Genomic DNA, 27,286 nt, shown 5'->3' on the forward strand with positions numbered 1-27,286 from the left:
CTTGAGTGGTCGCCACACTGGTAATTTAATAATGATAGTTATAATATCAATAATAATAATAATTGTAGCAGCAGGTGTTGAGCAGGATCATGTGTGTGTTTCAAGTTACTAAGGTAGCAACGAACAAAGATTTTCAGGATCCAACAATTATTTTCTTAAATAATCAATGAATTGTTCAGTGTATAAAAGGCCAGTGCCAATAGTAAGAAATGCCCATCATTACTCCCCAAAGCCTAAGTTAACTCATTCAAATGACTTTTTTTTTTTCAACAGTCATAAACCCAAAGATATTAGATTTAATATCATAGCAATCCGTCACCAAAATTGTTGCCAATTAATTTCTGCTAATTGACTAATCAAGGACTCTAGTGTAGTGGTTGGTTTCTATGTCTGTGGAAATGATAAAACTGCCACATTTGGGGGGGGGGGGGGGTCAATAGGGGCCCGGCAACAAGTGTCTGCCCCAGGACACTGTAAGAGGATTCACAGACCAGCTGGCACGGCTGTAGACTCTCAGGCTTGTTTATTTGTTTCTTGTTGTTTACTTGTAGGATATGTTTGATGTCATTTTGGATGAAAACCAGCTGGAAGATGCTTGTGAGCATTTGGCTGAATACCTGGAAATCTACTGGCGTGCCACTCACCTCCCAGGAAATACCCCTCTTAATCCCTTATTGGAGCAGAGTCTGATGACCCCGCCTTCTGCCATCTCTAGCCTACAGGTGAGTCATCCATTCTGTAAAAGCAAGAGAGCACGTTTAATACTGTGTCAATACAGTTTAAGACTCTAAAGTAGGAATCTTGTTTTGAACATGTTGTCACTGTCCTTACCAGCTCTTCCCATCTCAGATTCTCACTCCTATGTTTTTATTTAATTGTCTCCGGTTGTCTTGTCTGTCCTCTCACTCATCCATGCTTAACATTTTTGCAGTTTTCTGAAACACAGGAATTAATTGAATGATCGCTTACAAAATGGGGTGAGTAGTAGGGTTTATATATATATATTTGCACTCTGAACCCCAACAGTCCCCTCTTACACACCTACCAACACCAGAACACGACCCAGCGGCTGAGACAGCGAATGAACAGCATTTTATTCATTCAGATCTCACCACAGAAAAGATGGCGCGTGTTTCTTTCTTGCATCCTGCCTCCTTTCCTTTAGTTGATGGTCTCAGGTGAATCAACGCTGCTCCACAAGCTTCTGGGAGAAAATTCACAAAGCAGTTTAGCTCAGGCTTCAATTTAATACCATAATTGAGAACATCATGTTTGGAATTGTAAAACGTTTGTGTGAAATGTCAAAGTCTCACCATTGTTCTCTATTTTCTGTCTATTTCCATTTCCAAGCATGCTTTGTGAATGGCCCCCCCACTCACAGTGGTGCATAATGCTATCTTGAATGACAGCGCTAATTGAAGGCATATGATCAATGCTTAAATAATATAATATATTCACCGGAAATAACTGCAAATTAACACAACAATAAACTGAGAACATAACACCCGTACAATAACATTTTATCTCCAAGAGTAACCCCCTGACCATCCATTCAAGTGTTTCACTTGCATTTCTTTTGTTCAGTGTCTGTAGTATTAATCTATATACACAAAGATAAAACACTGTAAACACTTTATGAAAAAGGACTTTGAAGAGACTTTACCGACACTGCAAACACTGCTGCATGCTGATTATTAACTTTGTCAACAATAGGGGATTGTTGTCGCAGTATTAGTCACAAATGTGTGTGCAGAGTTGTTCTCAGATTTCTAAAAGTTTGGGCAAATTACATATTTTACTTCTTTCACTTCAAAAATCAACAAAATATGTAATGTGCCCAAAATTATGTCAATTACAGCAGTCCTGTGCACATCCACAAATCCTCAGTGGGATAGGAGACATATACAAAAAAATAAATAACATTGCAATACAAGTAATATCCGCACTCTGGAATCAGATCTCCCTTTAATTTTATCAGTGTTGCTTTGTTATACTATTAGATTTATGACTAGGTGGTGATTGTCAGACCTCATTTAGAGCTGACAAATGCTGCTAATTGGCATCACGAGTGACATTTAGTTGCAGTGTTTGTAATTATCATAGCTATTTAAGAGTTAAAAGATGTATTTACAGTTACTTTTTTTTTTAACAATTCTGACATGCCCATATCGAGGTTGAAACAGTTGCTGGTCTCTGAACAACATGCACAGAATGAGGACTGTGCATGTTGTCTCCTCTATCTTACATTGCTAACACGTTAGGAAGGAGTGTCTTTGCGGCCAGTGTGGACAGGAGGAACAATTTCAGCAACCAATAACTTTTTCAATGCATATTTGGGCATATGAGTGTTGTTTCAAGATAGACTTGAACCTTTCCTTCGAAATCCTTCTTGATGCAGTGTTTGCTTTGTTTTGTCCACCCTCTGTGTGTTTGTGGCAGAACAACTGTCTGTGCGGATAGAAAAAAAAGTTTGCAGAAAGTGTGAAGCTACTTTGAGATGTCGTGCCGGTTTCAGAGCTTTCTTTTGACTCGTGTTTTTTTTTTTTTTTTTACTCTCCATCGTTATTCAAATCCTCCAGAACAAGAACCAGCCGCAGCCTCATGAGGCGGGGGGCTTGGAGGGTGACGAGGAGGAAGAGGCTGGCGAGGAGGCCCACTCCCCCTTGGAGCAGGACAGTCTTATGCCGTCCGACGAGGCCAGTGACTCCCTGTCTCGCGGCCAGAGGGGGAGTCCATGCCACAGGGGGGGTGAGGAGGACGAGGAGGAGGAGGAGGAGGAAGAAGAGGAAGAAGAGGAAGAGGAGGAGGATGAGTATGCCTCCCCCTGCCATGCTCGCACATACAGGGACATGTACCCCCCTCACCGTGGGCACACAGGCAATGCCCACAGTGCCAACGGGCACGAGTCACAAGACAGGCTGCTCCAACGCGAAGCTCAGCAAGGTCACAACCAGAGGAACAACCGCCAGCGCAGCCGCCCCTGGCCCCGAGACAACTACTGAGGAACAAGGCCCCCCCCCCCACACCTCCCCTCAGCCTCCAGATCAGTATCAAGATCATCCCAAGCCCTCCGACTGTTGAACTGTCCCAAACACAACGTTTAGAGATGAAAAAACATTCCCAAAATCAGCTCCAGACTTTTAGCATCAATCAGACACAGATGTCCAGTTTATTAAGCAGACGATTGTATGTATTTAATTTTTACAATCTCTCTCTTCCAGACTCCCAGTTTTAATTTATTTAAACCAAGGGGATGTAATGACCTCTCCAGGGTCAAGTCATTCAGATAAAAGTCAACAGGGCTACTCACCTCTGCAATGGAAAGGTTTCAGGCTACCAGCTGTACGCAAACTCAAACTTTAGCTGCTTTGCCTAAGGTTTCTCTATTGTAGGATGTCTCATATACTGGCCTTAAAATTCCTAAGACTTTTAACTATCTTTACTATTGCATGTACGAGTATAATTATTTTAAGACTATTTGCACATTAACGTCAGAACAGGAACTGAATGATCTTTATAGATAAACTAATGTAGGAATGTCTACTGTTGAATCAATTTATGGGGATTAGTAATGCATTTGATTACAATGTATATACTGAATGGGCACCTGGTTTTGTTTCATTGCTACTTTATTTATTGATTTGTTTGATTATGTTAATATGGACTTGTTTGCAGTTTCAGAGAGATGTTGCAATCCGTGTGTTGTCAGTTTTTACTCTAAAGACGGTGAATGGCGTTTGGGAGACACACATACAGTTTATCATTCTGTAAACGCTCACAATGTAAGTATGAAGCTGCAGTACAGCGTCAGTGTCACTTGTCTTTGCTGTTGCACAATCACTCTTTGAACACCACTGAAAAGCTAAAAAAAAAAAAAAAAGAAAAAAAAAAACAGGCACAGAGAATGTAAACACAACTAAGAAAGGGAATGTTATCTTTTAAAGGGTGAATTATTTGCCAAACTGCTTGTTTACATCGAGTCATTCACATATTTCAAGCACATGCTGCACAGCTGCAGCTCCTCTTCAGATCCAGGCTTCAGAGAATGTAAGCTTGCATGCCTTTTGCACCTCCAGCACCACCTGGTGTCTCCGACCCAACCGATCGCCCTGTAATTCGATTGTAGCAGGTTACTGATTGTAGCATCCACAGTTTCTACACCTAAACTCACCCCTCCCCTCCCCTTGTTCGTCTCTGCCAAACATTGTGTTAGGTTTTGTGTACTGCAGTTTTACCGCTGGTTTTTACCAAGGCAGATCCTCAGGTGTAAGTCCTACACACTCATCCCGCTCAACTTCATGTAACAAATGTGTCGTGCTCCCGAAGAACTCGTAGCACCCATGACACGATGTCATTCTGTTCCTGCACCATTTTTAGTCCATGAGCCGATGACGAGTTGGACGTGATGCTGACGAGCAGCGACCTGCTTCTGTTCACACAACAGGGTCGATACTGTCACAGCCTGCTTTAGGAGTTACTGGTTTACTGCTTCCATGTCTCACAGGTATCTCTATCTAGTGTTCTGTATATTTTGAAGAGAAAAAAAAAAAAAAAAAAATCAGCATGGTTGAAAAAAAAAAAAAGAAAAAAAATCTATGCAAGTGTTGCATGAAATCTGATTGTTTCTTTTTACAGTTAAGTATTTTAGTAACGCATTGATTCTGATTCTCCTTGTTGTCTTGTAGTGATAGTCTTGTCTTTGAGGCTACTCACTCCTCACCACTAACGACACTATTACGAAAAATAAGAACGCATCAGTTTATTTATCCACAAACCTTGATATTGGGGATATTTTTCCACAATGCTGGGTTGACACTGTTTGACGCACTTTTAAAAGTCACTCACTAAAACTTGCCCCAGATCAGGCCTATGTTTTTTTGTTTGTTTTTTTTCATTTGTGATAAAAAAAAAAAAGGAATGAGTGGATTATTAAAGCCCTGCATGTCTTAGTTCACCAATTAGCTATTTTCATTATATTTTGGCAGAGTATGTTTTTCAAAGCGGACCAATTTAGCAACTGATACAGCAGTTGAGGTTTTTCAATTTATGAAGCACAATTTTTACAAGGGTTATAATTTAGTTTCCTGTCTTATTCTGTATGCAATACTAAGCCTAACATTGAAAAACTTTAAACGCCTTAGACCATCTGGACTTCCTCTTTTGTGTGAGTAGAAAAAAAAAATTGCACTACGTTTTTTTTTTGGGATGGTTGCTTTGTAATGCAATAACTGCACTAAATATAACAATGTACCCACCAGACTACCACAGCGTGCTAGCGTGACCCAACACGCCTCTTCCCTCTATTTATCAGAAGAGACAGCAAATGTGTAAAAAGTGAGACATTTCCTGCCTGATGCTGTATAGAATGCTTTCTATTTGAAAATAGATTTACAATGCTGAGTAAAATATGACTAAATAAAATAAACATGACATTTTATGTACTTTTAACAGTTTGGGTCGTTTTTGTGTTTCACTATAATACACTTGGAAGTACTTTCCCACTGTAGGGATGGCAGTCGGTCCAGTCTAGACTGAAATATCTCAACATTAACCAGATGGTTTGGCACAATGTTACAGACATTAAACGTTTTCTAGAAGATTAACCATACTGACACTGTTGCCACCATGAGGTTGACATTTCTGGTTTAAAATTGTATTAAGTATATCTGAAGAAAATATAAGGTTTGAATGAATGAATTAGGTGTTTCTGCGGTGCCTTTAAACACAATGGTAAGTGGTTGCTAGCAGCTGTCTGAAAATTAGATCATCTAATTGTTGGTAATTTGTACATTTAGCACCACAAACCTCAACATGTACAAAGCAAACTTCAGGCACATACACATAAAGCTGCAGGAGTAATGTGGAGTCTTGATAAAAACAGCTTTCATTGCTTACATGGCTTGTTTATAAAATAATTTTAAAAAGCAACCGGTTCGCTTACTTGACCACATTAATCTTTATTTTCTGTTTGATTCATTGCTTTATGGAGTGTTTCTGTTCACTTCTGTTTAAGAGATTTGGGGAAGAATTTGTGAATGGCACTTATCTCCCACCTGTTGACACAAATAATGAATTTTATGAACAAGCCATGCAACCAATAACAACCAAAAACTACTGCTCCTCTACACCAGAGCGCCTGGAGTTTGTGTTTTTGTACAGTTTAAAAATTTTTACTTTTTCTCTGCATCCCAACATTTACCCAGTGAACACACCACTATCTTTTCGGACTACCACAAACTACTTCTGCTATTTTCATTGTTGACAAGTGTGGTCATGCAGGTGGTTAGTGTTTCGCATAAAATATTTACACAGTTCAGACAGATGTAACTCAAATTTGCTGTATTGACTTCATACAAATGTTTATATTTAAAAACAACGAATTGCAATTTAGCCAGTCGATGTGTCTGAAGTGAAAACAGTAGCCATTACTTCTGGCATTGGTCTCTTAAACAGTCAGGAAACTCAAATGGTAATGGTTAATAAGAATGCACAACACAGTACTCTCTACTCATCTACACTTGCATCTTGGCTGGTATTTATCACACTTGATAATTATTGAAGAGCAGCATCTTTACAGTCCAGCTCATCAGCATCCTGCTAAGTGATCCTGGACCTGCGCTCTTATTCACAGAAGCTTAACAAATTTCTACCTCTGACTTTTACATTTACACATTTTCCAACTGAGTAAACAGATTCAAATTCACAGACATCGATAAGAAGTGTTCACATTAGAGCCACCTCAAAACCAGTGCTGTGATTATGTCTGCACCAGTTAATGTGTCTGTTTCTACTCGCACGCTGGGCCAACAGACAAAAACAGACCGACAAGAATCGGAGGGAAGGTGTGAAATAACTGAAGACATGGGCAGAATTAACTTGTGGACCATATCTCGACTGCAGAAAAAGGGAATCGGATATTGTGTGAAGATGCAACATGACAAAACAGTCTGAACCAGTTGGAGTAAATCAGGCAAAGATGGTCTCCTCGCGTCTCTTCTTGGTCAGGATGGTTCCCGGTTTGTGCTGAGCGTCTGGGTGGTTGGCCAGCTCTGGAGGGCAGGTGGAGACCGGGCTCTCGAGGATGGCCTGCTTCAGGTCATAGAACACAGCTGAGTCCTCTTTGGTGAGGAAAGTCATGGCCACACCACTCTTACCAGCACGACCTGTACGACCAATACGATGGATGTAGTCTGCGGGAGGAGGAAGAGGAGAGGAAGAAGAACAGCACTTTGTTAAAAGAGTGAAATAATTACGCAACAATGGCTTAATGGGTATTTTAATTGAATTATTTATATGTATTGTATACTGTGCGTTTTCTATTCAGAACAACAAGACTGTTCTCAACAAATAAATATAAAATTAAGAAAAAACATGAGTGCTGAGGAAACACTGAGTGGCCTCACTCTTACCTTCAATGTTCTTAGCCATGTCGTAGTTAATGACCATCGAGACGTCCTGGATATCAATACCTCGACCAGCAACGTCTGTGGCCACCAGAATATCTTTGGCTCCTGCTTTGAGATTGGAAAGCGCAAACTCTCTCTGCTCCTGGCCTTTGCCACCGTGCAGCGTACACGCATTGTACTGTAGGAAGAGGAGGAGACAGTTCAGGTTACATCTTTTTGTACGGTTTTAGTATTTTAGCAAATGGACACCGAGGTATTTTAGAGAGTGTAGTCCGGTGCTTCCCACAGTGAGTAACACTGTACATTTTGATGAATATTCACCATACAGCTCTGAAATCAGCTGTGTGAAGCTGTACTTGGGCACAGTGGTTCTTTCAGCTAAATGCTAATGTCAACATACCAACAGTGACAATGAACACCAACAAGAGGTGGTTTAAGTGGTGCAGCAACATTTGCTAACTACCACTCAACACAAACTAGAGCTGAGGCTCATGGGAATGTCATTAGTTTTGCAGATATTTAGTTGTAAATCCAAATATTTGACAAGATAAAAATGTGAAACCATGTTTGCACTGGATTTCATGGTAGTCCATCCATTACTCCTGCTAGCCACAGCAGCCAGGAAGTTCATCAACTTATGATGGGCATGTGTCAATTTTAGCTAAAGTGAATTAATCAATTATTCTTTAATTAATGATTTTGCCATTTATCGTGGCACAGTTCGAGTTAATTGATTAATTACATTCATATGAATTATTGTTACATAACCTGGGAAGTACTGACAAAAATGAGACATACGTGTTAATTAACTCATGCGCTTAATATATAATTCTAGGCCTGATTCTTATTTTCTGGTTTTCTTCTTTTACCATTAAGAAGGTGAAAAAGTTGTAATTTCATTTCCGTGCAATTAAAAACGGCTTTGAAAGTCTTCATTTTAATATGATGAACTGTGCAGAAACCATGCAAGGCATTTCATAAAAAACTTCATGGTGGCTCCAGAGGAAAAAAAATGGAGTCACAAAAGACATTAGGACTCACTATCTGGGGACCATGTACGGTGGGCAGCCCTCCCCTAAACTAAATGGGAGTATTTCCAGTAGGTGAGAACACGTCTCACACGGACAATCTCCAGTTGTGTGCTGTGTTGTGTTTCTATGATCATTTGTATTCATGTAAAGCATCTTTTAGTACCCTGACAGGTGCTCTATAAATAAAATGTATTATTATTACTATTATTACTGGATCAGTAAAAACAACCTGCTGGTGACACTAGAGGAAGAGTCACAGGTTACTTGTTAATTCCCTGAGACCCATGAATGTCTGTAGTTATCAAGATATTTCGGTAGAAACATTGTATAGTTTACATGAACTACATTTTCATATGAAGTTTTTAAATGCATCAAACAATGAAACCTTGGTTTGGGAAAGTTGTGGTCTAGTCTACTATGGCTTACCCCCATTTTCTCCAGAGACTTGGCCAGCACATCGCAACCCTTTTTCTGGTTGACAAAGATAATGATGGGAGGCTCGAAGCCGTGCGCCAAAACCTCCAGCAGCTTCTTCCTGCACGACACAAAACCCAGAAAACACTCAGCATGAGACCTTGACGGAAATAAATGGGATGTTTGGTGTTTACATTTTGTGTCCGTCTCACCTCTTCTCTCCCTCTGACATAAGCAGGACCTTCTGTTCGACTCTCTCGTGAGGTTTGCCAGCAGACCCGATGTACACCACAGCAGGACGTCTCAAGTAGCTCCTGGCCAGCCTTTCCACAGCTGGAGGCATAGTAGCTGTGAACATGACCGTCTGCAAGGTGCAATCAAATACAGTTAGAAAAAAACAGATTAAAGTGTGAGCACCTGGCACCTACAGAAGAGTCTTGTTTATAAAGATGTCTGCAAACGCTTGACAGATAAACATACTTGTCTGTATTTATGTTTTCCTGATTCAAAGTTCATCATCATTTTCTCAGGGTCCTCTGCTTCGTCCGTGTCTGGTTTCTGATTGGTCACAGGGATATACTCCAGAATCTTTTGGACGTCGGGCTCGAAGCCCATGTCAATCATACGATCGGCCTCATCGAGTACCACGTAGGTACAGCGGCCCAGGACCAAATAGCGGTTCTCCAGCACGTCAATCAGACGCCCAGGGGTGGCGATCACAATCTGTTGGATGAGGTAAACAAACATACAGTCGTTGTCAATGTGTTTTGTGTACATAGCATTATTACCATACTACTGTAAAAACAAGAAGGTATGTGTGTATGTGTCTGAAATTGTGTTTTTGTTTACATTGTTATGGTCTCTAAGCTGTTTGTTTATATTTTGGCAAGTTTTCACATTTAAAATATGTCGAATTAGCTTTTAGCAGTTCCTGTGCACTATAACCATGACAACTCCCCACTGGATTACTTTGATCCTGAAGAAAACTTTCAAATGTGATGAGTGTCAGATAAGCTCTGGAATTACAAGGAACTCCTTCTATCTTGTATTTCTAGGCAGATTTAATGAGTTTTTATCCTGACATCGCAAGACCCATTCACATTTGAGCTGACTGACTGTTGTCTGTCACAGCTAAAAGTCCTTAGCCTGGAAACCGGACCAGAGATATTTATATCCCCAGAGTACAGGTTCTGCAGAGCCTAACTGTATGTGTACCATGTCTGTGTGTTCTTATTTTACATCCTTAGTTAAATTATCTAGTTACTGTTTCGTGTCTTTTTTTAAGTGTAATTGCTGGATGTTTCACCTCACAGCCCATCCTGAGACGGAAGCCCTGGTCCTCTCTGGAGATTCCTCCAATCACAGCCACCGTACGAATGCCGAGCGGTTTACCGAACTTTATGGTCTCCTCTTCAATCTGCTGCGCCAACTCACGAGTTGGGGCCAGGATCACAGCATAAGGACCCTGGTCTGAGTCTTCAATCCTGTCCAGCAGAGGAATATAACAGGTCGTTATGTGAGTGAAAAGACAAACAAGCCAAGTTTATTGAATCATAGTTGGTTTTACCTGTCAATTTTAGGCAGGGTGGTAATCCAGACAAGCAGTGGAATCAGGAAGGCAGCCGTTTTACCGCTACCTGTCTCAGCCACACCAATGATGTCACGGTTCTGTAAGCCAATAGGAATGGCCTGCCTCTGAATAGGTGTTGGATCCTGGATTGAAGAGAAAAAAGTATCATTAGAAATTACATTCACTTTGCCCAAAGACATTTAGCGTGCACTTGCATAACTGAGTTAGTCTGCTTTTTCCACCAAGATGATTCCTTAAATATTGTGTAAACAAGAAACCTGGTATCCTGGCATCTAAGGGATTAGAGAAATCTGATTTCCACAGGTAAAGCCAATCCCAGTTGACACTGTGCGAGACGTGGGGTACATCATCGACAGGTCATCAGTCTATCAGAGGGCTGACTTGTAGAGACCACTCTGTATTCCTTTTATGAAAACATCAACGCAGTGACTCTGTGATCTGACCTTGTAGCCACATTTGTCGATGACCTCCAGGATGTGTGCAGGCAGCGGGTACTCCTTCCAGTTTCTGATGGGGTTCGGGATTTTCCCTCCCTTGGTGGTGATGCTGTAATCCTCTCTGAAGATTCGCCAGTCTCTGTCCGTCATCTCATCCAGTTTCTTCTGGGACCAGTGTCTGTCGTCCCAGCGCTGCTTGGCCTCCTTTTTACGCATCTTCTTCAATCTCGTCCTGAAAGCAGTAGATAATAAAGATTATATAGTTTGTTCTTTTGTTTTTTCTTTTTATTTACTTAGATTTTAACACTTGAAGTTGCTTCTGAAAAACGGTATGCTCCTTTAAGCCGCAAACAGAGCTGATCGCTTCAATGCTTTACTCACTCTTCCTGCTCCTTCTCTTCCAGCGTGCGCCTTTTCTCCATCAGGTCACCATAGAAACGTGACTGCTCTCTTTTCTGCTGCTTCAAGTCGATGCCAGCGATGAAGCCTCGTCCATACAGCTGCACCTGATGCTTTTCTTTGTAACTGGGAGACAGATCACATTGTTTAGACTGCTGCACATTCTAGCAAAACAAAACCTGCTTCGGTTCAAGAGTTACATTTTCAAATGACACAAGACATTCATGCTGACTCACATTGGGTTGTAGTCGACTGACGTGTCTTCAGAAGCATCCCACTCAAACACAAACTTCCTGTCATTCAGATGACGAGTCCTCCGACGTTTCTTGAGCCCACCAAGGTAACGCTCCTGCAAAGATTAGATATTTACTCGTTTAGTACATTATACATCCATTCATTCATCCGTTCTCTGATGCAGCAGGCTAAGCAAGGTAATCCACACGTCCTTCTCTCTACCAATGTTTTTTTCTATATCTAATATTGTATTTTCATGCATTGTTTGATCATAAATACAAACCACGGTTGGTAAACCTTTGAACAGTTAAGGTTGCAAACCTGATTAACAAAAGTTAACAGGTCAGTGACACATTACATTTTGTGCTTTCAAGTGCAATCTGCCATGATTATTTGTCTTTGATTATGAATATAAACTGGATATTTAGCTGCCTCAAGGTTGTAGTTTCAGGTAAGAAATTTAGAGGTTAATTAGAAGACTAAAACTGCTCAAACACACAAGACTCAAATTAATGTAAATCTGTACAGAATTTTAATTTCACACAACTATCTCTACACAGCCGTAAACAACTTCTTCTCCTTGGACAAACCTTGATGGCCTGGAGCTCTTTGCTTTTATCTTTCTCTTCTCTGAGCTTTTGTCGTCCATCATCCTCTTCATTCCCATTGTTCTCTCGCTCCATTCGCTCTCTCCGCTCTCGTCTCTCCCTTTCCTGGGGGTCCTCTGTAACAGACAGTTCTAGTTACTATCAACACATTTTATCGTATTACAAAATGCAGATTGTCTACCACTGAACGAACAAGAAGATGATACACACCCAGCATTTTTCTCCCTATGTCCTGGAACATCCTTCTTTTCTTCCTCTCCTCTTCCAACAACCTCTTCCTCTCTTCTGTTTGTTGCACTCTCCGTTTCAGAGCCTCAGCTTCTCGCTCTGCTTTGGACAGAAACTTGGGCTGAAAAGGACAAATTAAAAAATAAGTGAAAAAAGAAACAATCATGGGCCTAAAAATGAAAAGAAAATGTATATCTCAGAGAACTTCCCACCTTTGCCTCTGCTTCCTCTTCTGCCTTTTTTTTGGCCAGAAGCTCCTCTAAAGATAGGGGCTGGACCTGAACAGAAGACAACACAAGTTTATTTATATAGCACCATTCAGACAAAAGGAAATTAGGCAAATGTGAATAATAAACACTCAAACAATACATTTTAAGTTAACTTTGTCTTTAGGATGAAAACTTTTTTGTGTAAGTGTCCACTTTTCTATTCAGAGTCAACACAGATTAAATACTTAAAATAAACAACCTAAGAAATAATGTAACACTGTGAAACCAGATTCATACCTTCTCTTTCTTCTTTTTTTCATCTTCCTCCTCCTCTGTTTTTATATCCCTCTCTCGCTTTACCTTGGAATCCTTTGACTTTGGTGAAAGACTCCTTTAAAGGAGAAAGACAGACAATGTTTAACAGGTGTAATTACCTCTTAAGCACCAAGTTGGATATATCGGAGCTTTCATAAAAGTCCTGAGTTTCCCTTTCATAGTTTCAAGCTGGATGTTGACGAATTTTATTTACAAGTTGGGAATCAGTAAGTACAATAAATGCCAATGATCATACAGTTATAAGAGAGTCTTCTGAGTTCTGTGGGCAAAACATCACAACATAAAGCTTAATTGAAGCAAACAACATTCTCAATTTTTCTAAACATTTTGCTCAAAGAAAGTGAATCCGTATCCCGTTATAAAAATAAAAAATCCACTTGACTTGACTATTTACATGTCATCTGTCCGTCTCCGTCTCACAAAGCTGTATATTTCAGCATTCACATACCTGGACCTCTTGCTGCGGTCTTTATCACGTCGATGGCCATCTCTGTCCTTGCGGCTCCTGTCTCTGTCCTTATCTCTGTCACGGTCCTTGTCTCTATCCTTGTCTTTTGTGCGACGGTCTCTGTAATTATGAAACAAATCAGATACAATATTTTTTTTATTTCAACAACTGAAAAACTGAAACTTGGTCACGCAGAAATTAAAATACAAATTGAATATTAATCTACAATGCTAAAGGTGGGTTTGTGCCTTTGTGTTTTGGTTACCTGTCTGGAGATTTGGAGCGATTTCTTTCACGAGAACGATGTCGCTTACGTGAAGGTGAGACTTTGCGGTCTCTTTCTCGTGAACGGCTGCGTTTCCTCTCCCTGTCTTTGGTCCCTGAGGAATCTGCATCCTTTTTGTCTGTGGAGTCGGCTGCCATCTGGAAACACAAATGGTATGGATGGTAGATTTGTCAGGAACTTGTACTTTAAGTGCATATTTAAAATTAGTCATTTACATTCAGCTGGGTAGGCAATTGATAAAGTATTGAAATCTATTTTTTATTATTACATGATAACATTCAAATTTACTTTGAACACTTTTTTTATTATTACATAATATTTGAAATACTTAATGCCTGATGGTAGTTTCTGCCTGGTTAGTGACCATCCTTTGTAGTACACCAAACATATTCACTATATTACACAGTATCAGCATCCCAAAATAAAACTCATTTGATCCTCCATTTTTACTGAACTCTCAAGTTCATCCAACTAACAAGGCAGAACATAAATCATAGCCAAAACAATTATAATATGAATAGAAGAACAGATAAAAGCACACATTTCAAACAGACCATTATACATATATAGATGAACAGGGGAACTACTGATGTGCAAAAGTCTTATGTAACAATAATTTTGTTGCCATGAATTTAAGTTAGTTTTTAATGTGGATTACAAGAGGCATTTTCTCTCAAAACAGCTGATTGTTATTAGGAAGTTCTGCATTGATATAATTTAAACCTTTAACTCTTTTAAAGAAAATTTCCAAACAATTGGGGATGGATAATTGACAGCCAGTCAAAAAAGAAAAAATAAGTGACAGCATTACATGTGCAAATTACACGATGCTTCGACTTGAACTGCTCGTTTGGTGGGTTTTAACTACTACTTCTGCATCTGAACCTGTATTGTGAACGTGAGCAAGAATCTACACATATGTATTTAGATTTGCAAGTGTACTGAGATTTGTGCATTTGTAAAATAAACTGTAAATGTCTATACAAATCTGATCTAAACGCGAGTAAGATCTATATATGCATATATGTGTAAAAAGCTGCAAATATATACACTAAAAATCTGAATGTAAATGTTTATTACATAATGAATATATCTTATTATAGTTTAAATTCGCTTTAAAGTTGAATATTGTCCATGTGTGTTTTTGGAAATACGCAATACAATACACAATCCTAAATATCATAATATGGGTGATGGATTTCGCTCAGATATATGCCAGCTTTTACTCCTGAAAGTTCATGTTTATCCGCTTTTCATTTTGCTATCACAAAGAGAAACTATGCAGTATTGACGTTAATAGTTGAGTTAAGGTTTCGGGGGTTTGCACGGTATTGATTTTAAGACAAATTGACTTTTAATACGAGACATAATTAACTAACAAAACAAAGTAGCTGAGTCTTTACATAATGAATGCAGTGGATAGCGTGAACAAGCTAGCTCCTAACATTAGCTAACAACTTAGCAAAAAAGCTAACCGTCTTTCATAAACTGCTCAAACCTGGAACATGTAAAACCTCATTCAAGCCAGACGCTTGCAGGTAATGAAACGTAGCAGGGCGATGTGTGGTATACAACATTTAAAACTTACCTTTTTCACTTGTCAACAAAACACTTGCGATTTAACTACGCTTCAAGAAGACGCCATATCGCCCAACACGAGCCGAAGCAAGCGCGTGGTTCTGGGAATTGTAGTACTTAGCGTTCCATGAAGAGTGGAGGTAACGGCTTTTAAACTACATTTCCCAACAAGCCGGGTGGATTTTCTCAGGGCCCCGATGTTTTGGCTCATGAACACCTAAATGCCTGATCGAAAATACATTTCTGAGTCTAAACATTTTCCAAATCGAGCACTAGGTGGCAAGCATGTTACAAGCTACAACGACCCTGATTTTCTTTCTACAAATATGATAAAAATAACTGTTCCAGGCACAGATTTCACAGATTTCAATTTAACAGTTTTTTCCCTATCTATCTATCTATCTATCTATCTATCTATCTATCTATCTATCTATCTATCTATCTATCTATCTGTCTGTCTGTCTGTCTGTCTGTCTGTCTTTCTGTCTATCATACATCAATATCAGCCAAATGTTAGGTATATACAGTACAAATCCTTTCATACGATTGTGCTTCAGTTTATGTTCAGTAGCCAGAAGGTGTGCAACCAGTGGCAACTTCATTATTTCCCAGCTTCCTAGTTTCCCAAGTTTCTATGATAGTAAACTCAACATTCAACACTTTGGGTACTTGACTATTGGTCAGACAACAGAAGCAAGTTCAATATGCTAAGTTGGGCTTCATGGAATAATGATGGGCATCAATTAATTATTAATAAAATAATAACTGTCAGGTGTATTGATAATGAAAGTAATTGTTGGTTGCAGCCTACTATTATAATGGAAGGATACAGCCTTGCCCAAGGTTTTCTGTGGGTTAATTACTTGACAGAGAAAAAAATTTAAGCTCTTTGATAAAAATACAACTTTCCAGCCAAAAAGCACAATGTAAACTAAAGCAATTAAAGGAGCTATTTGTGAGTTTTGCTCTTGCTACATATCTAACGTTAGCATACAACAGCTGTTTAATTACCAGTCTTGCCTAGAGCTTCAACCATTGTTGCATTTACAATACAAGAGGTTAGCCTTCAGGGCTGAAGGTCCGTCCAGACAAGGGGGATAGTGTAATGTAATGTAATTTGTAAAATGCATTCATAAGTAAAAATGATAAAAAAAAAATAATATGCAAAACAATATGGATGCAAAATTAAAAACAAATAGTTTTTAAGAGGTAACAGCACAGAGAAATTGCAAGTCTAAGTCCATTTGGCAGAACTGAAAAACCAAACCTGAATCTTTGTAATCCAGTGGGTTGATCTCTTATTAGTCTGCTGTTTACCTGAAAGAAGACTAAAAGGCCTGCAGTAGGAGCCAGACCTATCAGTCTGTTGTTGACCACAGACTATATAGCGCAACCATGATGAAATGGGTCTGGCTGCTCAATACCACTTAAAAACATGTAGCCTCTGCAGCATATTAATATTCAAGAAGTGCCGTTAGTGTAGAGACCAAATCATGTTTTTCCTGTAATCTAAACCATCCTCTGTTGTATGTGTGTACGTGCTCCTGCAAATAGATAAAAGACATTTTAGATGCTGCTACGCTTGTCTGCAGTCTAGAGTGGCTCAGTGCTGGTTCATATTCTGGACCTGCTTCTTCATCCACGGGGAGATGAAGAGAGATTTATGGAGCCCTTGTGAAGGTGAAGCAGTTTCAGTAGCAACAGATCAAAGTTGATAGTATAAAAAACAAGCACACACACAACGGAGGAAGACACTGTAGAAGAAAACAAAGAACTGGTTAGATAAATAGAAGTCAGAGTTTGTATTTTCTGTACTGACCTGTGGTCATTAGTTTTTCTTTGTTTTTCCAATTAGCTTTTAATGGATAAGTCTAAACAAGTCTGAATAAAGGGATGAAAGGAGGATGAAAACTGCTCATGAAATGAATTATGAATTTCCTTTATCTCATATTGTAACTACTAATCTGCTAAGGGCTATGTGTTCTTTAATGGTAGAGAAGGTGTCCCTCATTGGCCTTTTTCAAAGTAGATGATTTGATTTGTTATAGCAGGAAAAGCACAGGTGTTAATAATGACATTAACAATGGCTCTGTTCCATTTAGATGTCCCAGTAAGCCATGACAGTGAGCCAGCATGCATAATACCATAGCCCTGAAACTTAAACACCTAAATGTCATGCAGACATGATGAGTGTTATTAATTAAATATGTGCTTTTCCTGGTTCCTGGCATGTTAAAGTGTCTGCAATGAAAAAGGTCTATTCTGTCTCAAGGATTGACATTTTTAACGATATTATTTTTCAAGGCCTGCTAACACTAGGTAATAAGCCTGAGACCACCTAACAGCAAGACAGAAATGTGCTCATGTCTCTGACCAGGGTTTGAGAAGCTCTGGCCTTGACCTACTAGTCTCTGATCTCTATTGTTCTCTGTAGCTTCATTCATGCAATGTTGACAGAATGGGAAGAACAAGAAAAATACCCTTTATTCCAGCTCGGAAATGTTCCCACATTCTTCCAAGGTGGTTAGCCACAGTGCTAATCATACCGTCACGTTAGATAAACAGCAATTGTTCTTCTTTTTTTGTGTTACGTATTTTTGTTACAGTTTGTTACCATATGAAACCAGATACGAGCAGTGTACCACTCGTAAAAACGGCTGATATTGGATTTTATTTTGATGAAACTGCTTGTTGTGGTGCATTTGCAGCCATTCTGCCAATAGTTTGTTCATGTCTGTGCTTCTTTTCACCAAGTGGGAGATATTGCTGTCAGAAATTATAACTTGAATGCCGACATGAATCTGGTCGTATTTATGGTTTAAATGATATGCAGTGAATGCAGTATAATCCTATGTTGCACAATGTTATACAACCAGAATAAAACAAGTCTTGACTTGTTAGGCAGACTTACAGCTGGATTGAGCAAACAAGTACAATAGGCTTTTATCACGGCGGACATTTTGACTTCTCACAGTGAGAAAAGGACGGGTGTAACTAATAAAAGGGAGACTAGCGACCATTGTGTGGAAGCTAACGAGGATCCAAATAAAATAATAAAGACATAAACTTTTTAATAGATGCTTTTCTCTATTAAGATGCCCCAGGAAGCCATGACTGTGAGAGAGCATGCACGATACGAGGTCCCTGACACTGAAGTAAGTATTAGGATTCAGCCATCGTTAATTTAATCATTTACGCCTGAGTGTTTCCCGCTGTAACATAAAAAGGCCCTTTACAACTGAGCAGAGGTCTTATCAGCCTGGATATGTGAAAACACCTGTGTGAGTGTGCAGGACCTTTGAGCCACTAAATGTAATGCTGCCAAATGGTAATAGTAATTTGAAATAGAAAAAGTAATGCAGATTAAAAAAAGTGAATGATATGACTTTCTTTAGCTGTGGTAAGTGTGTTTGCGTTAATGTTCTCTACATTAACTCTCTGTGAATTATGGTATAAAATGTACTTTTTATGATACCTTTCTTATTTCTTATACAGTAATGCTTTTATGTAACATGCATGTAATGTATGACAGTATCAGTAATTATGTAAGTAAAATACAGAAACATTCTTCAATAATATAGTATAGATATAATTTCTATTACCCTTTTATTATAATAACTACACATTAATATAATTAAAGATTGAGCCATGAAGGTGTATGATTTATGTAATGTTGCTGGCAGCAGTTTAATCAAATCAAATCAAGTTTATTGTCATTTTACCATACATCTCTGTACAAGGCAGAGTGAGGGAATATTTCTCTGCAAACTTTTACAAAAAACATCATGCAATCGACATGTCAAAGTGGCATTGTTTCTAGTGTTGACATTTTGTGCTGACATACTTCACTCTCACAAAAACACAGTGTCTTCAAACTTTGGCGCTTCACTGTTACCATGGCTACCCTACATCTGCCATTATATGTATAATATACAGTTGCCCCTAGTGAGTAATGTACTGAGTGAGGATTTAGTACAACAGCTGAATCAGAAAATGCTCATTATCATCACATTGATATGATCTTTGTATGCTACTGTTTTATCTTTGGTGTTTCTACAGTGAAGATGCAGCAGAGCTACAGTGATAAGAGGCAGATGACGAGAGACATGGGATGACATTAGATAAACATGCTCAGTCACAGTTAATTGTAGATTTTCCTGCACAGAGCTACTTTGTTTTTTGTCTTTAGGTGAGCACAGTGTGCTTAAGGAGAACATTTAGTGTTAAAAGCTGGAGGAACACATCTTATAAAGACAGAAACAACCAATTATTTGTGTAAACAGGCAAACAAATATTAAAATTCAAACTTTGTTACCATCAAAAGTCTCCAGCTTTCAACATGTTTTGATTGTTTCACAGCTGGTGAATGATTCTTCAGGTCCGGAAACATAACTGCTTTCAGCTGGTGTTGTGTAATGTTGACTATTACCTAATGTGGATCACTAACAGCTGACTATTGATAACAGTTAAAGTTAGGCTTTGTGTAAGCAAAGAGATCGATTTTAGAGGCTTGACAAGTCATGTTGTTTAGGGTCAATTCTTATGCTCAACACACTTTTGAATTAAAGATATAACATGGAAAAGACTCCACTAATTGGAAAATATTTACCAGTTTTGAAGCCCTAGAAACAGACTTTTGCTGGAGCCACATGATTGGATGGCACAGATATGACAGTGTTTAGCTGTTCTCCAGATGTACACATCACATTTCCAATAGTAACATTCTCCCCCCAATTCCTATCCCAAGCACCTCGCACACCCCTGCCTCGGCTCCCCTCCCCGTGTATTCCCCCACATCAGCCGTGGTTGTCTAATTAAACCGCCAGAAGAGCACTCACTCTTGACATGCCCTTAGGGTGTGCCAAATGGGCCACGGTGGCACGGAGTGGGGGTTAGATCTGGTGAAGGTGAACAGTGTGCATAAACAGGGGATTCTGGGGGTGTCATTATATGGCAAATGAGGAAAGGGGGACAGGATAGTTGTACCAGGGGAGTCTATTTACCTCTGGCAGGGACACAAGGAGTCTTATCATTGCAGCAGACCTGAGCTGAGCGGTGGGGTGTGTGAACCTGGCTCACCTCACTGCGCTTAGGAGCTAGAAAATATGCAGAGCATACAAGATAAACTGCTTAGTATACACAGCACACACTGGCACACATTCATACACCAATTCACATGTACATCATCATGCATGGTTGCCGTTAGCTGCACATACAGTATTCTCAGACACATACATGAAGAGATAATGGGAAGGCACTAGCACAACTGCCAAAACAACTTGAATAACAGTATTTACAGCAGCAAGTGGAAGGAAGCCCTATATTTATTGAATATTAAACTTTATTTTCAGCACATTATGCACAGTATGCTAATACAGCTTAATATGGTTAATATTAATGTGAGTCAATCCTCAGGGTTCAGGGCTATAGAAAGGCTGTGCTGTATGCTGTCGGCTGATGTTTGTGTGCCTCATTGAGTAGCCCAAAGCACATAGACATTCACAGGCTGAGAGCTGCCCTGCTGCCTGAACCTGTCACATCAGAGCAGCCTTAGACTGAGCAATCAGACAGAGCGGGACAGACTGATTGAACAAAACTTCACTTCAACGATTCCAGTACGATCAAGAAATTCAGCTTTGATTTTTCTTATTTTTGTGCCAGCGTTGGCTTTTTGTCTGTTCCTTTGTTTAGAAGAGCGATGCCAGAGCGATTCAAACACATACAAAAAATCTTTTAGAGAAATAAAGACAATCATAACATGAATACACATTGACAGCTGTATTTGAATGGATAAGTAGGATCTTTAAAGGAACAGTTTGACATTTTTGAAAATACGCCTGTTTGTTCTCTTGCTGGGAATTAGATGAGATGACTCTCATAACTGTCCTGGAAAATATACTGCTACAGGATTAAACAACTACAATATACAGTGTTTATTAGTGAGCTTTAGAGGTGCTGGTTGGTGGACTTTGCTACCTTTGGACGGAGCTATACTTCTGTTTCCAGTCTTAATGCTAAGCCCACCTACCTGGCTGCTGGCTGTCGCCAGACAGACATGAGAGTGGTGTCGATATTTTCGTCTAACTCAAGAAAGCAAAGCGTATCTCCCAAAATTTGTCACTGCATTGCATGGATTATGTAGACATACAGTAGGTGGGAAAAATATAAGACATCATAGTGGACATGTCTGCTGGAAGGAACCACAGAGAGGCAGATGCCCATATGGGACACTCCTTCCCCCACCCCTCACCCAGCTGAGCCTTTGACATACAACCCCGTTTTCCATCCAGAGACAGGAGTTATGACTATGACAGCTGTGGCAAAGCTCACTGTTATAGTGTGTGTGTGTGTGTGTGTGTGTGTGTGTGTGTGTGTGTGTGTGTGTGTGTGTGTGTGTGTGTGTTCAGTGTGTGCACAGGCATATGAGGGAATGTAACCTATATAGTCTGTCAGTCTGCAGATAGCTCATCAGTAACCAGGCAGCATGCTGTAGCTTTGCAAAGCCCCATCCTCTCATCAGCCCTTTGCCTCCTTCTCTGCTGCTGCGGTGGTGGAGAGGTCTGATAGGTTGATCGTACAAATGTGTGTGTGTGTGTGTGTGAGACTGCATCATGTGCACGTTTTTATTTGTGTCTGCGCTTCCATGTCTGATAGATGATGTGCTTATGTGGTAATGAGCCACGCTGCACTGTGACCATTTTCCCTGACTCCCCGAGAGGGTTTCAGATGGCAGCGTTCTTCCCTAAATCATCCTCCCTCCGGTTCCTGATCCTGATCCTCAACAGTCGCATCGTCTCTCCTGCAGGCATCATCCATCCAGGCAGGAACGGAAAAATGTCTAGACTGCACAGATCACTTGCTGCTGACCTGTTCATTAGTTTACATCCAATATGTCAGTGCCATACATGTGTCATTGTTGGCCCGTATGTCTATTTTCAAGCATGAATTGATTTACAGAAACTATCATTGGCATGGAGGTAATTTTATCATTAAATCAGCGGTGCAGCCCCTGTTTTTTTCCCCCCATTTTTAGTTTTTATTTTACTTACTTTATACATACCCAGTACAAAGAAAAGAAAAAAACTAGACAAAATTAAAGCAAAAATAAAAATTGCATACAGATATCTCTCATTCCTGGAAACAGGGAAACGGATTTAAAGGAATATTTTTGACATTTTGGGAAACAAAAATGATTGGATCGATAAATAAATAATTGCATATTAATCAGTGAGCTTTAGAGGTTCTACAGGTGGATTTTGTTACCTTTAAGCAAAGCTGAGTGTTACCCCATGTTTCCAGTCTTTATGCTAAGCTAAGCTAACCAGCTGCCAGCTCTAGCTTCATAGTAACCATACAGACATGAAAGTGGAATTGATCTTCTTATCTAACTCTTGATATCGTTTAACAATCCTTCTAACTGGTTAGCCGGGGTAGTGTGGGTCACCTGCCAAAGAGCAACTTTAACAAAGTAGTTCAATATTTTGGGAAATACACCTCTTCGCTTTTTTGCGAGAAGTTAGATAAGAAGGTTGACACAACTCTCACATCTCTTCAGTAAGTCTTTCCTATGCTTATCTTGCATTGCTCTTACATTTCTTGTTTTTACTCATACCACCTGCAGTCTGCCAGCTAGCCCCTTCTGCAGCATTATTGGCTGCTTTATCATATAATTATTTGCTGCCATGAGCCACAGATTAAAGTTTAGTGAGCTGCATGAGGCTCATGAGCTGCGCAGTATCACAGACTGAGCATAAAGACCGGAAACAGGAGGAAATAGCAAGCCAAGCTCTGCTCCTGCCTAAGAATATTTTTTCTTTATGCTAAGATAAGCTAACCAGCGACTGGCTGTAACTTCATATTTACCATACTGACAGGTTCAATCTTCTCATCTAACTTTTTTCAAGAAAGCTAATACATGTGTTTCAAAAATGTGGAATTATCCCTTTAAACATAGTCATGCGCAAAACCAGCAGAAAAGGGCTTTCATCCAGAAAGGTGCAGTCTTTGTCAAAGGACGATGGCAGGGCCTGGGTTCCACATCCACTATGTGCAGTGTAATCATGCCTTGGAGCAAGCTGCCATGGATGACAGGCTCAATGTGCCTTCATCACAGCTTTATCTGATTTGCAGAGACATGTAATGTACATGGGCCAGTTTCTGATAAATGTGTGTATGTGTGCATTTATCTGTGTGAGAGAGACAGGGAGACAGAGAAACTGCAGAAAAAGATAAGCGTCGTAGACACACGGGCTGGAAGCCCAGTTTATCCAAAAGACGATCAAAGAACTACAACAATTCCAGCTGCAGAAAATCAATGTTGGACTTGACAAGAGCAGGGATGCAGAGTATATTCTCACAATTTCCTCCTCTCCTATTGTACAAAGGTGAGGGATAAGGAGGTCATGAGTCTCTGCTGTATCCTGTGCATGATAGTTCAGGAATTGCAAATATTCAGCCACTTCATCCACGTCGTATCATCAGTGGGCAGAGTGTGACAGCAGGACATAGCCAGGGAGTTTCCGATAAGAGACTGTATCAGTCAAGTGAAAGACTAAGCAAATATAATAATGGAGGTCAGGGAGGATGGTTGGTTACATAAGGAGAAGAAAGAGAAATGGAAAAGAAACAGCAGTAGTGTTGGAATAATGTTTTGAAAGAATTGCTCAAGTTTTTAATATTTTTGGAAGGAATATTTTGTTCTTTGTGAAATTACTGAACTGAATTTCTTACAGCCTTAACTATATGTGAACCCTTTACCAGATAACATAACTAGCTTGTTAATATAATATATAATATGGTCGACATATGGGGACACTTGATGAGAAAGCAGTTTAAAAATGATGTAAACTGGTGAGACTTTAAATTACATTTCACAAAATAAATTTGTGAATTTATTTTTGGAGGTCATGTTTCAGCTTGTGATGTGCAGTCAGTCAATTCCTATTTTCATAGTTAGTAATGTAACACATTTAAGTCTTAGCAGGTCAATGCATTTAAGCTCTGTTACTGTGATTTACTAAATGTAGAACTAAATGTAGTTTGAAGCTACCCAGTAATTACTTTGACCATAGCTTAGTGAAGGAATTATGATGCTGTGCAAGACGAGGACTTCATAGTCAAATCCAACAACAAATCCCAACAATAGAAAGGTTTCAAAACCAATCATGTGGCATGGACTGTGGTTTTGCTGTGCAGACACCATATTGTGAAGCTGCTGTATAATTGTGGGCCACACAGTCCTTAGGACTCAACAACAAAAGTTCAGTTTGATTTCCAGAAATACAAACGAATACAAACAATGAGCTAAAACAGCTTCATTTTACAGCTTCATTTTATTTTGGAGAGCTACAGTTTTAACCCTCAGGAATTAGGGTAAATCAGTCGGCCTCTCAGTCAGACATACAGTAATGTGTTATCTGTATCTTGGAGTGTGAAGTGAAGTACTGTGCCCATGACCTGGGAACGAGTTCATATTATCATTCTTTCTTAAGACAAAATAAACAGTGTGCTGCCAAGCTATCTTTGTTTCTCTCAAGGAGCCTTGAATTTGACTAAATTACCCAAATAATCATTTGTTCTAATTTGATATAGCTCCTGAAACTGAGACGTGAAAACTGGCGTTCTTTGACATGATTGAAGAGAAACAAAAAAATATATATCTTACGTGAAAAGTGTGCAATATATAATGCTTGTATATGCATTTATTATATGCATTTATACTATTTGTATTTACAGTTCTTTTGGCATTTCTCCATTTCATTATAATGAGTTAAACACAGAAAAAACACTGACTTATAAATAAACTTCAGACATTTATTTAAATAAAGATTCAAAGATGAAAATAGCATATGACAATAACAAATACAGAATTCAATCAATAATTTAAGCCATAATTGGCAACTTGACACAAACATTTTGTTTTGCCTCAGTAACATTCCTTTGGGGGATTTCTTATAAACAGTTTTAAGAGGAAGGATATGTACAACAAAACAAGTCTGTCTGCCAAAACCGAACAAGAGAGAAACTGTGAAATGCAGGTTTATCTGAAGGCCTTGCAAAGTCTTAAAAAGCACTGACTTTAATATCCAAAAAAAGTCGTTACAAGGTATTAAAAGCCTTAAATATAATGAAAAAAAAGTCTGAACTCTTGTCCCTTGGCTGCTGTAGGCAGTAATGTTTGTTCTAAAATGTTACTGTATGTGACTGCATTCTCAAGAGACATTACACACCCAGAAACTAAAAATGGGATTGTTATGACAGTGGATTGGGCTGCGGGAAGTTGTTAAATCATTTTTTTGTGGAGTTTCAGGCAGCACCATCAGACCTGGACCAAACACTGTCTCTGCTACAGCTACAGTAGCTAGGAAGATCATCAGCTCAAACAACAAGAAGAGATTTCAACAACAACTTACACAAATGAATCATTTTCATTAATAAATCCATCAAATTATTTTCTGTTAATACCAGGTCACAGACCACATTGATTTTATTAATTATATCACAAGGAATTATTGTTATATAGACCTGCTGCTGGGATGTTCTGAAAAATGTGATATAATAATAAATAATTCTAGTCCATATCTTCCATTTTGCTTTCCATCACACCTTCATACTTTGGACAGTATGAAACAGGCATTAAATTTAATTCTATTTGGTATTAAAAAGTCTGAAACCCTGCAGAAACCCTTAAATGTAAAATGCATGTTGTGCTATCCTTATTTGGGATAGCACAATACTCTAGACAGGACAAGTGAAATGAGATGCAGAGCTGCAGAAACACGTTTTAGATGGTATGCTGTTTCCAACAACCCACTCCTAGTTGCCACCAGCGCGGGGTCTTTAAAACCATGTAGAGACCTTTAACAGGTCACTGCTCCCTGAAATGTCCAGCCATCATCATCGCTGTGGCTTCTGTCTGATGCTACAAATAAAAGGTGAGGCGCCCTCTCGGAGAACCATCCCTCCTTCTCTCTGGGAGACAGGAGTTCTGCTCACACTGTTGCTAGGCAACATGTTAAATTCCAGTGTTCTGTACATCCAGAGAAGTCCGGGCTTCTCGGTGCAGAACTACAAATCATCAAGTCCTCCATTAGCTGAGCTGTCAACAGCTGCTAATGCCAGAGGACTCAAGTAAATACAAGAACAACATCAATAGCTACAAAAACACCGCAGACAGCCACAAGCCAGAAGAAACATCCAGAAAAAGCTAAGTGAAAAATGTCAAGAACACTTTGCAGGGAAGTTAAAAAATAAAGTCAAAATATTTTTAAAGCATAAGAAGAAGAAGAAAAAAAAAGGATCGAAGGTGGAGCGAAAAAACAATTTCTCCAGACAGGACCAGCCTGTGATTCAACCCCACCCCATCATCTCAGGGACATGTAGTGATATTACAGATATGGTTTATACCCTTTTATTTTAATTGTCTGAGTCATGAGTCTGACAATTTCAAACGAGTGCAATCCTAAATCAGTGGAGTCCTCTTTTAACCCAGCACCTGGAGCTGGCTGTGGCATGGTGAGCAAGCCCATGTGAGACATTGCCATTGAGGAATATTCAAATAACCATGAGGCAGAGGATTCAAAAACAACTTTTTTGATATATTAAAATGAATCCATCTAATTTGGCTTGTATAAAAAGAAATCTTAGTTTTATCTAAGAGAGAATGGTTTCGTTTTTCTGCCTGGAAGATGTATTCAAAAGTGGACCATTAAGCAGCTGAAGTAGCAGGGAACAGTGAGATAATGCATCATGTAACATCACAAAAATCAAGGCTTATGGTTAATAACACTGAACAATTAAGACTGCTGTGGTGATGGGTAATGAAAGGGGATCTGACAAAAACATGTTCAGACAGTCTTTACATGGCCCAGATTTTGTGTTTGTTTTTGTCACAGCGTGTCCACCCGAAACTGTTCTGTGGCTCATGTGAGTGCTGAGTCACATTGCGCTCCATCAGATGTGCTCTGAGCTCATCCTCCCACCGCCTTTACAAATTAATACTCTGCTTGCTTGCCAAGTCCCGCCCTTCTCTCCCCGTTTTCTCCACTGTCAGCTCTAATTCCCCAACGAAATACTGTGAGG

General features: G+C 39.4%; 2 protein-coding genes across 2 annotated transcripts in view; one reads left to right on the top strand and one right to left on the bottom strand.

Moving 5' to 3' along the window:
• LOC111671542 (voltage-dependent L-type calcium channel subunit beta-3-like) overlaps window positions 1-5,448 on the top strand; it is a 24,178-nt gene extending 18,730 nt beyond the window's left edge. Inside the window, exons 11-12 of the mRNA XM_023428662.2 lie at window positions 552-722; window positions 2,580-5,448. Coding sequence (XP_023284430.1) covers window positions 552-722; window positions 2,580-3,002 — 594 coding nt within the window. The 3' untranslated portion in view covers window positions 3,003-5,448. The remainder of the gene's footprint in view (window positions 1-551; window positions 723-2,579) is intronic.
• Window positions 5,449-6,322: 874 nt separating this feature from the next.
• ddx23 (DEAD (Asp-Glu-Ala-Asp) box polypeptide 23) lies at window positions 6,323-15,320 on the bottom strand. Its single transcript, XM_023428650.1, has 17 exons — window positions 15,216-15,320; window positions 13,607-13,764; window positions 13,342-13,461; window positions 12,855-12,948; window positions 12,561-12,626; window positions 12,331-12,469; window positions 12,103-12,236; window positions 11,515-11,627; window positions 11,261-11,404; window positions 10,886-11,111; window positions 10,419-10,564; window positions 10,158-10,335; window positions 9,332-9,574; window positions 9,064-9,215; window positions 8,864-8,972; window positions 7,410-7,584; window positions 6,323-7,190 (listed from the first exon to the last, which is right to left on the bottom strand). The coding sequence occupies exons 2-17, from the start codon at window positions 13,762-13,764 to the stop codon at window positions 6,967-6,969; spliced, it is 2,421 nt and encodes an 806-aa protein (XP_023284418.1). The 5' UTR covers window positions 15,216-15,320; the 3' UTR covers window positions 6,323-6,966.
• Between the last annotated feature and the right edge of the window lie 11,966 nt (window positions 15,321-27,286).

This window comes from Seriola lalandi, unplaced genomic scaffold, assembly GCF_002814215.2.
Source record: "Seriola lalandi dorsalis isolate HSWRI2012SDOR001 ecotype SW California unplaced genomic scaffold, Sedor1 jcf7180002054884, whole genome shotgun sequence".
In the NCBI taxonomy this organism is placed as follows: Eukaryota; Metazoa; Chordata; class Actinopteri; order Carangiformes; family Carangidae; genus Seriola; species Seriola lalandi.